Below are 13522 nucleotides of genomic sequence, written 5' to 3'. Positions count from 1 at the left end.
AGAGAATGGCAAACTGCATTGTAGCCCTTCTTTTACACTTTGTTTTATAATAATAATGGATTGCATTTATATAGCGCTTTTCGGGACCCTCAAAGCGCTTTTACAATTCCACTATTCATTCACTCTCACATCCACACACTGGTGGAGGCTACAGTTGTAGTCACAGGGGCAGACTGACAGAAGCGAGGCTGCCATATCGCACCGTCGGCCCCTCTGGCCATCACCAGTAGGTGAAGTGTCTCGCCCAAAGACACAACAACGAGACTGTCCAAGCCGGGGCTCGAACCGGCAACCTTCCGATTACAAGACGAACTGCCAACTCTTGAGCCACGATCGCGCTTTTAAATAGTAGATTTACTCATGCATGAGTTCCACCTGTCTTTGTGTTTTTGCTAAGTGTTTGTGAGCTGTTACATTCTCATAAAGACAAAGCAGGTGAAATATGGTTATGAATTAAACAGCAAATGCATTGCTAACTAGATATTTCACATAACAGCTGTTAATGTCAAACTTAATATCATGAATTAATAAGGGAGCTTTTCTGTTGCATGAACTTTGGCGCCCTCTGCATCCCAGTAAAATTACTGGTTATTACCAGTAAGGCTTTCAGTAGTTTTGGATCAGTGTGATTTTATAAAATGTCCTTTTGAACAACCAAGACAAAGTGGATTAAGTAAGGGCCCTGTCAAAGCTGGATAATTGTTATTCAGATTACATCTTTTAAACGACTGCGCCCAGAGCAGCATCTACGGTTTTATCCAGTTACTGGAGGTGTCCCAGGTTTAAATGCTTTCATCCCTTCCTTCTCTTTTAGGGGTGTGTGGTTGTTTTATGTATTTCATTCAACAAAAATCTGTAGATGGCTGCAGGTTTATGCTGCTGTCCCTTGTCTGCTTTCTTCCCAACCATATAAATAAAAAGACAAAAATGTCTCAACTTTGGAAAAACTGAGCCAAACTGTGGACATCACCTCAGTATGCAGGATGAAGGGATAAATGCTATAACTATATATCAATTTCACATTTATTTTTATCATAATATATAATTTCATATTAGTCATTCTGATGCTTTGCAGTATTCTAATATGTCTATATTATGAGATAAAAACTTTACTCAAGATAAAGATAAAAAATTCTTTCAGAAAAACAGTGAACAAAATATTTATTCTTAAACAATTACATGACCTCTGGTGCTCCAACAAATGGACAAGACAATACAAAAAAAGTTACCATAAAAATAAGACGATGACAAAAGTGTGACAGTGAAGCAGTCCATGTCCTAAAACAAAACACCGCATCACTGACGGACACATGGAGGCGGCGTTGGAATGTGACGAGTAGTGTGTAACCAGGACAGAAAAAAGGCGTTACATCTGAGGAGATGAGCACTTCCTGCTACATGTGTCATTGCTCCAGTCAATGTGGGGTTGACACAACAGAAGAAAACAAACATAAAAACCCATTCGAATATCTGAGATTCAGCCCTGAGATTAACACACATACAACATAGTTTTAAAAAATCCAAGCATTTTGCAAGACTGTAATAATAAAACATTCTCCAAAATCTCTATTTGGTACAAGTGCTTGAAACTGGAAAACGAAAAACAAAGACCTACAGGCTCAGTGACACACCTGCTTACTTAAAAATGGTTGATTAAAACATTTATTATTTCACTGCAACAAAATATAAAAACGGCAAAACAGAAAGATGGCACAAATGGAACAGACATGGTGTTTTCAGGGTAGGGAGATGTGTGTGTTTGTATCCTGCTGCTGCTGGTGAGACACTAAGCAGACGAAGCCTTCAGCTGCCTCTGTGTGGATGTCTGTTGACATCGAGTAATGGCTTAATGGGCCTCACACAGCACAGCGCTGCTCCTAATGGCGCTAAGGAGAAGTACACAGACTTTAACACCAAAACTGATCACAAAGACTTTTTCTTCTAAAACAAAAAACAGAGTCTGACGTCCTCAACAGGTACGCTGGGTTTGAGCCAGTCCCACAGAGTAGGTGAGCACCTGTGCAGTCAGAGGGTTTTACTAGGAGGCGGCCCAGCACGTATCTGGTATTACTAACAACAGAGTCTGCTGCATAAAAGTGCATGCAAGCTGCCCTCAGGAACACCGTGTGCAGTACATCCACGGATTTGTTGTTGGACCACAAGCTAGTGAAGGAACACTGAGTCCATGTAGCGCTGGTAAGTCAGATAAGGCTTCTTCAAAAGCAGCATGTAGGCCCAAGTAAAGACATCAGGAACCTTAATACTAGCGCGGCCATTCCTATTCAATTTAAGACTGATGGAACACCAGAGTAACTGTTGCCCCTCCTTGTTGGGTCTGAAGTCAAGTGAGCAGCTGAGTGGTCCTGTAGTCTAAGGGGGCTGGTTTGTTGAGATGATGAAAGGGAAATCTAACACAGGATTCCCTTTCCTTAAGGAGTGGAAGAAAATTAATTGTTTAATAATTTATAAACCCCTAACACAGCTCCTAACAATTCAGACTGAAGTTTGTAAAGATCCAAACTGATTTAAAGATCGTACAGGCAGAAATTCTCTCAGGCCGAGGTGGGAGGCAGGCAGTTGGATCTGACTATTTTAAGTTGACAAGGTGACCAATGAGCCTCAAAAGCCAGATATAAGAGCCTGAAGCCAACAACGTTTGGAGGCAGTGGTCAGCTGAAGACAGTAATACTGCAGCTGGAGCAGAGGGCCAAAGTGCTTCCTGTGAAAATACATTCAAATACATGCACGCTTTGCGGCTCGCTCAGTAACACCTGCTGGGTGAATCTGCACGGGAAACAGAAAGCATAATGATCCAACAAGGTGTTGCATTAAATCTGGAACCCTGTTGTGTTGACGATAATCAGGTACCTTTACTCTGGGAGGGTACTACCTTGAACCACCAGCCCCTTCTTTCTGTCTCCATGACTGGCTGTTTAATTCAACATCAAAACTGCTTTAGCAATAACTTAAAAAAAACAAAACATAACACTCAATCCAACCTCTTTGACAATTGCTAAAGAAACCAATACAAGAATAAATAACCCAAATATAATCAAATACTTAGAAAATCTTTAAAAAAAATTAAATATCTTTGATTGTTATTCATATTTAATTCAGAAGAAGAAGAAAAAAGAAACCAAAACATCCCATATAAATAACTACACAAATAACAAATTCAGCATGTTACTTCAAGAACGGTTCTCGTCAGTCCGCGGGTGGTGTTGGCTGATAAGTACTGTCAGACTGGACTGAGGGAGGTGACCGGGGTCCTCCAGTCCCAGTGCCTGGTGGGGGTTAACAGTGCAGTTGAAGGACAGAGGGTGAAGTTAAGGTTTGCGGGTGCTAGCTGTCAGTCAGAACAACCCTGGTCCAGTGTCGCCATGGTTACCAGCGAGGTGGTGGGAAGGCCTGCGAAAATGCTGCAGGTGAATCTTCTAACAGGAGAAAAACAAAAACAAAAAACCCCTCTCAATGCATTTCATAGAGAGCAAAAAAAGTAGCAGCAGCTGCCACTACATGAGTCATCACACCAGGGTTCGGGATCCTAACCACCAGTAGCTCGAGTGATAAGAGCAGGTCGATTTGTCTCAATGTTTCTCATTTGTTTCCCATTTCCCTTAGTAAAAACTTAACCATGCTTTGTTAAAGTAAACCCTCCGATCTAATAAAACTAGCTTATATGTTTTTAACAAATACACTATATTGCCTAAAGTAATCACTCATCTGCCTTCACATGCATATAAACTTGAGCGAACACTATTCTTAATCCATAGTGACTAATATGATGCAGGCCCACCCTTTGTAGCTGTAATAGCTTCTGTTCTTCTGGGAAGGCTTTCCACAAGTTTTAGGAGTGTTTATGGGAATTTTTGACCAGTCTTCCAGAAACACATTTGTGAGGTCAGACACTGATGTTGGATGAGAAGGCCTAGCTAGCTCAGTCTCTGCTCCAATTTATCTCAAAGGTGCTCTGTCGGGCTGAGGCAGGATTCTGTGCAAGCCAGTCAAGTTATCCACACCAAACTCTCTCGTCCATGTCGTTATGGGCTTTTCTTTATGTACTGGTGCACAGTCATGTTAAAATTGGAGCGGGTCATCTCCAAACTGTTGGGACCATGAAAGTGGCCAAAATGTTCCTTTTACTGGAACTAAGGGGCCGAGTCCAACTCATACCTCACACCATAATGCCCCCTCTACCAGACTTTACACTTAGCACAGTGTAGTCACACAAGTACCATTCTCCTGGCAACCACCAAACCCAGACTCGTCCATCGAATTGCTCAACGGAGAAGTGTGATTCGCTGCTCCAGAGAACATGTCTCCACTGCTCTGGAGTCCAGTGTCAACATGCTTTACACCCATGCATCCAACACTTTGCATTGTGGTTGATGATGTAGCTGCTCAGCCATGGAAACCCTTTCCATTAAGTTCTGTACACACTGTTCTTGAGCTAACCTGAGTTGCTGTCTTTCCCATTCACTTCCAGATTGTTATAATATCATGAACAGTTAATGGAAACAGTTAAATGAAATCACTCATTTCTGGCTGCATTTCGATGTTCTAGAGGTAACAGCACGTCTACATATGATTTGATTGTGGCTGAGGTTAAACTAAAACCATGCTCAATACTGTTTTTCAGGAAGTTGATGCCTCGTGCAAATCGGTACTGTGGGTTTAGAAAACGAGCTAAATTAAAATTAGCTTGTGTACTTTTGCCGCTCAGCAGATACTCCAAACCAAGATAACCACTATACTGGCTCACAGCTTTAAAAATACAAAAAACGCTCTCTTGTTGCCCGATATATTTCAACTGTCAGTGGTTTGATCAGCAGAAAGCAGAAAAAGTATTTACTGACCTCACGAGGTTTCTGTCCCCTTTCGTCCCATCTGCTCCCTGGAGGGGCCTTTGAATGTCTTGTTCTAAGAAGACATCACAAATCCAGAGGTTACGTTTTTAAATGATCACAAGCCAAATCTTCAATAAGAGCAAACATACATTTTAAAAGCGCACACAAATACAGTTTTAAAGAGCACTGCTGCTCACCTTGTGCTTCTTACACTTCATGGAGAAGTTTTCTTCAATGAGTACACAGTCTGCAGAACAAGAACAGAACAGGAGTTGGCAACGATGCACTGATTCATCTGCAAGGCTCAAACGCCCCCACGTGCAAGTTCAGCCTGAGCGGAAGTGATAAGAGCCAACAGCCCTTCACAAAGGAGCTATTTTCAGAACAGTGCACATGCGTGCACGCACACACTGAGCACAAAGCAACAGTCGTGGGTGTATGTGTTCAACTTTAACTTTGTACCTGTTAAAGTTTAATTTGAGACTTCAGATGTGGAGCAAAAAAAGTAAATAAGAAAGAGTAAAAACAGTAGTCAGAGGGGCAGATGGCATACATAAATCTAAAGTTACTCCATCAAAGTGTGGGTGGTGGCAAAAATTCCAATCACCAGAGGAAAACCTGCAGGGCTGCGTGCTACTGTAAGTAAATTCAACACTCAAGATAAGCCTGAAAAAATAGACTGTATATAAAAGATGAACCTGGCCACCAAGCCCTAAAACATACTTCGCTTTTTTGACTATTAGAGAAAAAAATGCTGTATTTAAGAAAACTTGGAACTACCAGTTAAGACTATAAAACACTCCGTAAAAGGTTTACGGATGTCACCTAGAGCCAGGGCCGTTTTCCCGCGGACTTCTACACAACTGAAAGCATTTTTCCCCAAACACAGGCGCCAGCAGAAAGAATCCAAGTTTGAGGCACTTCTGCATTGGCCAGAGTCAAATATGCACAAGGAGATTACTTCAGATTGTATCACTTCCCCTGCATTATCTCATTTTTATTTTGTGACAAAAGTCAAAGGAGCCTGGCTGATTGGGACCCACACCCATTTTCACACCTTGGCTCAGGTGATTAGAGGATCATCAGGGGGTCCTTTTGTCCCTCTGTGGGGGGGGGGATACTCCCACTGGGTTTAAATCTGGGACTCTCCGCCATTTGACCTTAGAACTGAAGAAGCTTCTCGGATGAGAGGTGAAACGTCTTCAAGCAACTTAAAGGAGTCCAGACGCTTTTCTTTGCAAGCTCCTTTGACTACGATGACCTGGATGACTGAGAACCTTCACAGACATTTCGTGACAAAAGTTTCAAACTATGACGAAAATTATTGGTCAATGAAATTAATTCGGGTCCATCTTTTACATGCAGTCTACAACTTAAGCATGCATGCAAATTTTAAAATTGCACAAGACTGGCATGATAAGAGTTTTTGCTCTGCTGCGTACCTGACTCCAGAGCACACCTGTAGTGGTACTTGTTGGGGCAGCCTTTGAAGAAACAGCCCAGCGTAGCACCTGGGTCATTGCACGCTGAACACGTCTGAAAAAACAGCAGATGAGGTTAAGAGAAGACATCGTGCACACTTCTGCAAGCTGTGATTTCCATTTTTACTACATGGGACAGGATATATAGCACTAAGGTAATTACTATATAGTTTTAATTAAAACACTGCCTTCAGCAGCAGTCGTCATAATGTACAATGGCTGATGTAAACAGTGAGGCTCTTTAACAGTCTTTCAAAATAAAGCGAAACCGAAAGGCTGCATTTACCACCAATCTGACATCGGTCTGACTCATGATGGTTTAAGATGGTTAACACCTTATCACCTTGGGAGAAATTGAAAGAACGCTGCCTTGGTGTACCCTTCATACAGGAGACACTTTGACTTTAAGATGCCAATGTTGATCTTCAGTCGTATCAGGCATCAAACTAAAAGTCCCCGAGGCATGCTCAAGCTAAAATATACTATCACCTCTATTAATTTCTATGCATAACTCCTACTCCGGTGGCTGCAGGGACATGCTGGCACTAGCTGCTCCTCCAGCTGCAGTGTCTCAAGTGTATGTGTAGAACAATGGATGAACACAAGCTAGCTCAGGTTATCTTGAGCTGTATGACCTCAACCAACAGTCAAAAGTTTGCCGTGACACATTTTGCAGGGACTGTTTTATGAAACACACATTTGATATCATCATATAAATATCGAAGGCCTTAAGTTATGCAAGATTTCTACTAATGACTTAAAAAGAGATCAATGTTTAATTTAATGATCTTATCTTAAAAAGAGGCAAATGAAACATTGGGGGAATTCTGGACTAGGTCATCTGAACTACATGCTGAATAAGGATAGTTTCAGAAACTAGAACCTTTAAATCAACTTTCGGTCATTTTCGCCTTTTCTCACAAGGTTTCTAACTGGTTATATCAAGTAGGTTATAAAGAACTAAATTAGAACCTAACTCTGACTGCACAGTGCTTGTAATTATATGGTTGTAAAGCCACTGGCACCATTTTTCTCCTTAAGAATAACGGCCTTGGAGGACCCATGTTGGAACCGGGAGTGGCGTCACTCTCGAGGTTACCAAGTCTTGGTAGCAAAGTTGGAAAATCCGGATTTCATTTGCTCCTCAGCAAGGGGGAGCGTATATATTTATTACTAATACATCACTAACAACACTCCCTATGCTTGGATTTCAGTACTTAAAAACACTGCTGCAGCACGTTCACAGACAGAACCGGGTCAGTGCATATGACTATTTTAGCCAGTAGAAAATATACAACAGTAGCTACACAGACTACAGTTAGTGAGACTGCTCCAGGTTTCCGAGTTGGAAGCCTGAGTTCAGGGAGGTGTTCCAGGTGAGAAATCCTGACTGGCTATTTGCAAATTTTGACTTTTGGCCTCAAAAGAGAATGCACTGTACCCATCTTACTGTGTAGATGGTTAAAACTTTGCCAAAAAGTAAAGAGATCTCCCCAAAAATAGTGTCTCACTGTCGTTTTCCCTGCACCAATAATTTCCAGTGTTTTTCTAACTGAGCTAATAAGCTAATTATTCACATTTCCTCTTGCAGTGATTTGAAAGCATTTAAAATATATAACTCTCTTACAGGCACAGAAAACAAGCCACCTGCAGTACATTAACATCACAATGCTGCTTTCATTTCCAGCTTCATTATATCAGCTATGAGTCCATGTGCTATTGTGCAACACTCCAAATTTAAAGTGCAGATTTACCGTCTCCTGGCCTACTTTGACAGCCTCCTCCAGGCCGTACACTTTGCCCTTCACAAGGAACACGCCTGCAGACCAGATGCCGCAGTCTTCATGAAGCCAGTATTCACAAGGTTGGAGAAGCAACATAGGGGGGCTATACCAGTCCTCCACATTCGCAGAGCTAGCATCTGACCGCACTCGTTTAGCTGCAGGGCTGCCTGTGCCGATGGTGCTGATGTTCCATCGGTGGTTCTCTATTAGGCCCCTCTTCTTCAGCTGAGCTCCAGGCCTCAGGGCCCGCACAGCGGGCACAGCGGCACACTTCCTCCCCCTTCCTCTCATGCTGCAAGATGAAGAGTCCGAATCACTGTAGTCATCCTCTTTGAGGCCTAAAGTGCTGGCTGGTTTTTTGGTGCTCGGCTGGTAACCTTCAGGGAAGTAAGGGCCGTGAAGGTCCCCCAAGTCCATGGCGTTGGCTGACTGCCCACACAGGCAGCAGATAAGAGGGCGCTGATCCTGACCGTGAGTGGACACCCGGCCCAGCTGCAGACAGGAAGTGCTGGGTACGACTGCAGAAATGAAGCCGCTGGTATTAGCCTGCTGCTGCGAGCCCTTCTTGTGCTGCGCCCTTACCTCCTCTGGGTAATTGACGACAGTACACAGCGACGGAGAGGACTGCTGACGCTCCACGTGGATAAACGGAGAGAAACTGTCTGGCCTCATATCCCTTTTATCCTCCTTGTAGTTGACATACTTGAGCTTGATCTCAGGCTCTTTTGGGGAAAACATGGACGAAGACTGACCCGCTTTATGTTTCTTTCGCCTTCTTTTGGGAGTGCGAGCAGCCTTCGTCTTGGCAGTGGGCGACGCTTTGCTAGCAGGAGATCTGCTGTTGGCTTTGCCTTGGTTTTTCTTTGGAGATTTTGATGGTGGTGAAAATCTTGCCACCTGGATTTCCACTGAGGGGTCTGGCTGAGGAAGCAGTTCAGGCTCCTCCTTTGAGTTATTATGTAGAGCAAACTGAGGACTTGACTGTGGGGAGGTTTTCCTCTTTGACTTCACAGGGCTAGTTTCGGGTGGGTGCACAGGTTGGGAAACATTCACCGGTTCAGTCTTTGAACTCTCTCTCCGCGCAGCAGACCGGGGGCTTTTTGGAGGTGCGCTGCGCCGCGACTTTTTAGAATTACCGATCATTTCTGAATCAGAGGTAGAGTCTTTGCAGCTGTCAGTATTCAGGTTATTTGATTTGCCTCTTTTCAGAGGAGTTACTGCTTTCTGTTTCACTGGTTTCGCTGAGGCAGACACTTTTACTCGGCTTCTCCTTTTACCTGCTAACACAGAGTCTTTCTTCTTAGAAATAGATATAGTGGAATCGCTAGATGTTGACTGGGAAGCATTAACTTTGTTACTAGTGCGTATGCATCCTGATACTTTATACCTGCTTGAATTTATATTCATAACTATGGCCTCTAGCCGTGTCCCTCTGCTGGAACGTATTGGCAGCTTCTTTTCTTTCAAACTTCTCTCTAGTGCCTTTGCATTCCCGTTCATGTGAGGAATAACAGTCTTGTGATTGTTTTCAGGAACTTCCGCTGCACAAACATCATCTGTCAAGTCGATCAAAGGCTCCAGCGCAGCCTTTCGTCTACTGCCCGGCTGTTTATTTTCATCACTTGAATCCAACCTTGTGGTGCCATCGCTGATGCCAGAGCTTGGCTGAATGGCCCCTTCTGTATTCAAGCTATCACACGAGACCCCCTCAGTTGTCTCAAGATAAGAGTTGTCGCCGCTGGGTGAGCTCGAGGCCTGAGGCAGCACAAATACATCTTCCACATCGTCCAGTGAGGTAGCAGAGGGGGAAACAGGGTCCTCCAGAGGACTTATATACTCCCTGCTCAGTGAACAAAGGTCTCTGGCACCCGCACTGTCTGAGGCAACCACCTGCTCTGGTGTCTTAGACATGAGAAAGAGCACCTCAGCGCCTGCTTTCTCCGCGTCCTTCTCTGTGACAGGGGTGACAGTCTCTGGAGAGGATTCGGCACATGCTCCTGAACAGTTATCCAGATGTGGGCTGTCATCACCAGCAAGGCTGTGATTCTCACCGAAAGTGACTCCACTGTTACACTCATGAGAGTCCTGTGTTCTGTCCACATTGTTCTCCAGTCCCCCTTGAGCCTGAGACAATGACTGAAAAAGTTCCGTCTGTGTGGCGAGGTCCTCGGGCCCCTCAACCTGCGCCAAGTAATGCTGGTTCACTGCATAGCCGGTCTCCCCGAGCCCTTTATCTGTGTCACAAGGAGGGTGGAGGGAGAACTTGCTGATAGGCGACACACTGTACAGAGGCGAGTGTTGAGATAGGGTGTCTTGAAAAGACAAGACGTGAGACCGGCTCACGTATGAAAGGGTGACTGTAGTGCGCGAGAAGGCATTGTCTGGCTGAATTTGATCCCCTGATTGGTGTGCGATGTCTGAGGAGCTGGTCTCTGAGAATCCCTGTAATCCAGGGTTGCTGTTCCCAGAGTTTGGGAACCAGCCGGGGCTCTTGACCATCGACAAGCCATCAAAAGCCGTCGTGGAGTTGAGGACACATTCTTCCCCTTTCCTGGCCAGGTCGATCACAGTGGGGATGCAGGAAGTAGAGAGCTCTTGAGGCTGTAGATCATCTATGCTCCCTGGTGGCTGCTCCATAACAACTGCAGTAGAAAAATGAAGAAGATATTCATGTTAGCTTATAAATGGTGGCATACAGAGATCAGTTTCTGGGTTTATTTCACCACTACACAGGATAACCAGAGTGGCTTTCCTAAGACCAAATACTCTTTCCCCCCAAAAGCTCCAAATCACAGTTTTACTTTTTACCATTACATTGAGTTGACACTTTGTTACACTGTTATTCAACACACTCAAAAGTAAGCTTATTTCATTTGAAGCAAAGAACTGAACCACAACCCCGTACAAATGAAGTCATGCTATTAAAATTAGCTTGGAAACTGACGTGTGCTTGATTTTCATTAACGCTGGAGAATATGGCAAGGGTTAACTGACAATTTACGCTTTGGCTTATTTCCAAATTGTCTTAATAGTATTAAATGTTCTGAATAAAAAGTTGTTACGTTTACCCAATAATCTCTGTCCGAACGCTGGACTGACTTTTTAACTACTAGAACTAACAGGTCGAGCTTGCTAACCACACTTAGCTTAGCCACAGCTAACGCTAGCTAGGCCCGGCTCCGGTAACATTCTCTAACTGCATTAAAGATTTGAGAACTTTAAGGGATTTTTAGTTCAAGACTGGAAACCGTATCATACAAAACGTGATTTATCAACTTCTACTTATCGACAACAGCCACTGTTCATTTCGGCGAGGTCCACTGCCCGCAAAGTGTGATTATTCCGATAAATTGACAACTTTTATAGCTCAGTGACAGACACCGTGGGTTACATCCTACTGCGGCTCTTACTAACTTTAGTGCGAAAACAGCAGCCAATGAGATTTAAAGATGTTTTATTTTGTTTAAAATTGTGGCCTTTGCTTTATTAAATGAGTTCCGAATTGAAGAGTAGATCTTAAAGATTTAGAGAAAGACATCCTGTTCGCTAGTAGAGGTCCAAACAACACGTAAACCAAGGTATTATCAAATTACGGGTTACTTTTCATGGAGTTTGGCGAGACGTTCTCTCAATTAAAGAGAACAGCAAGCATCGGGGCAAGGCCCGGCTGGATGAAACAAAGACAGAGCGGAGGTAATGCGCTGTGCTGTTCTGCTGCTGATCAAAACTTACCCGGACGGGAGAAATCGCAGCTTTTTTAAACGTCCAGTTAAGAATCCCTCCCGCCCCACATCTCCTTCAGCAACACATCTATTCTAATGAACCCCAGTAAAAATTACAAAGTGAGAAAGCCCTAAATTAAATAAAGATCCACACACTTTCCAGGAACACACTACTCTGATAGCAGCACTGTCAAGTTGTACATAATCTAAGGCTTCCGGGCACTCCTTTCACAATAAAGTAATTACCAGTAGGTTTAGTGCTATAAAATTTTAACATGTCAATAAAAAGCAAAGTCCAAATACAAAAAAGGTTTCGTGAAATGAAACTCAGTATCTATTCCAGATAAATTAATTTGCCAGTTATCCAGCGGTTGCGTGCAAGCTGTCAAAGCTTCAGAACTTGACCTTGAAGTAGGCTAGCCTACTTCAAGGTCAAGTTCTGCTGCTAGTCACTGATGATGAAAAGTTTTTTGTGTTTTCTTTTTATTCAGCATTGCCGTCATCTGATATCGGGTGCCCTGACAAGTCAAACCGAGCAATGAAACAGTTGTCACTTGGCTAAGGAACAGAAAGGCATTATGGGAGACGAGTGGTGTGATCTAATAGAAAGTACTAATCAGTGCCTTACTTTTGAGTGTTTTATGATCTTTCGTTGCTACTGATAGCAGTATTAAAGAAAGGCCAACAACAACAACTACTACTAATAATAATAGTTCAGTTTCATTATATTAGCATCAAGTCACTACACTTGAGGTGCTTCATATTGTGAGGTACTACTAATAATAACAATAACACAGAGAAAATCCCAACAATCACACGACCCCATATGAGCAAGCACTTGGCGAAGGTGGGAAGGAAAAACTCCCGTTTAACAGGAAGTAACCTCTGACAGAAGAGGCTCAGGGAGGGGACCCATGCCACACCGTGAGCCATTGGAAGTGAGGTGAGGGAGACAGGACAAAACACAAGTTGTGGAAGAGAGCCAGAGATGAATAATAAATAATGATGAAATCCAAAGTGGTAACACACTTTAGGTTCAATAGCACAGTGGTAAGACTGAGATAAGGAAGTATTCCATCAATTAGTATACCACTAACATACACATAATGCATACTGTACAACAAAAGTTACATTAAAATCACTTGGTGATGTGAATAACAGTTGTTACAATGTAATGTGTGACCGTCCAGCAAGACGGTCATGGGAGTCTGTGTGGAGTTTGCATGTTCTCTCTGGGTTCCTCCTACAGTTCAAAGACATGCATGAGGTTAGGTTACTTGGTGATCCTAAGTGGCAGTAGGTATGACTGGTTGTTGCCTTCACAAAGTATGTACTGTACTATGCAGTATGCAAAACATATGCAGTATGGCATGTACTATTTCATCATAACATCACACTTTAAACTTTGAACCTGTTTCTGTACAGGTTTTCTATAGTTGAAAATAGCTTAGCGTGCCTTAGATCTGAGTTATTTTTAATGGCCTCAAAGCAACCTGTTAATGCAGCAGAGAAATGAAAACCACAGGACTGTTCATAGGCAAGTAACAAAATTAGTTCATATACTACTGTCTAATGAATTGTTTTGCTAAAGCACAATAAACAGCTGATGACCATTATGAAGAAGGTCGTAAACAATGGCAAGAAAATAGTTTTTCAGAAATTTAAAACAGGCCTTTGTAAACATGTTC

The 13522-nt window shown here is 43.1% G+C and overlaps 1 protein-coding gene across 3 annotated transcripts; it reads right to left on the bottom strand.

The window, feature by feature from the left end:
* Nucleotides 1–1144: 1144 nt before the first annotated feature.
* Nucleotides 1145–12045, bottom strand: si:dkey-94l16.4 (uncharacterized). 3 transcript variants are annotated; one of them, XM_004575926.5, is made up of 6 exons: nucleotides 11845–12045; nucleotides 8083–10754; nucleotides 6290–6383; nucleotides 5045–5094; nucleotides 4857–4920; nucleotides 1145–3434 (listed from the first exon to the last, which is right to left on the bottom strand). In XM_004575926.5, exons 2-5 carry the CDS (start codon nucleotides 10747–10749, stop codon nucleotides 4858–4860), a joined length of 2874 nt encoding a protein of 957 aa, XP_004575983.1. In that variant the 5' UTR covers nucleotides 10750–10754; nucleotides 11845–12045; the 3' UTR covers nucleotides 1145–3434; nucleotide 4857. The 3 variants fall into 3 exon arrangements, with proteins under 3 accessions (XP_004575983.1, XP_004575985.1, XP_004575986.1); XM_004575928.5 differs by having other exon boundaries at nucleotides 1145–3408; XM_004575929.5 differs by lacking the exon at nucleotides 11845–12045 and adding an exon at nucleotides 11181–11442.
* Nucleotides 12046–13522: the final 1477 nt, after the last annotated feature.

Source organism: Maylandia zebra, linkage group LG8 (genome assembly GCF_041146795.1).
Source record: "Maylandia zebra isolate NMK-2024a linkage group LG8, Mzebra_GT3a, whole genome shotgun sequence".
NCBI lineage: Eukaryota > Metazoa > Chordata > Actinopteri > Cichliformes > Cichlidae > Maylandia > Maylandia zebra.
This window is presented reverse-complemented; position numbering and strand designations above follow the sequence as displayed.

Excerpts from the sequence above, each read along its gene's own strand:
- si:dkey-94l16.4 (XM_004575926.5), bottom strand. The coding sequence starts at position 10,749 with ATGGAGCAGCCACCAGGGAGCATAGATGATCTACAGCCTCAAGAGCTC. Across the intron at positions 5,095-6,289 it reads CAGGTGTGCTCTGGAGTCAG|ACTGTGTACTCATTGAAGAA; the intron begins GTACGCAGCAGA and ends CTTGTTCTGCAG. Across the intron at positions 4,921-5,044 it reads TGAAGTGTAAGAAGCACAAG|AACAAGACATTCAAAGGCCC; the intron begins GTGAGCAGCAGT and ends ATGTCTTCTTAG.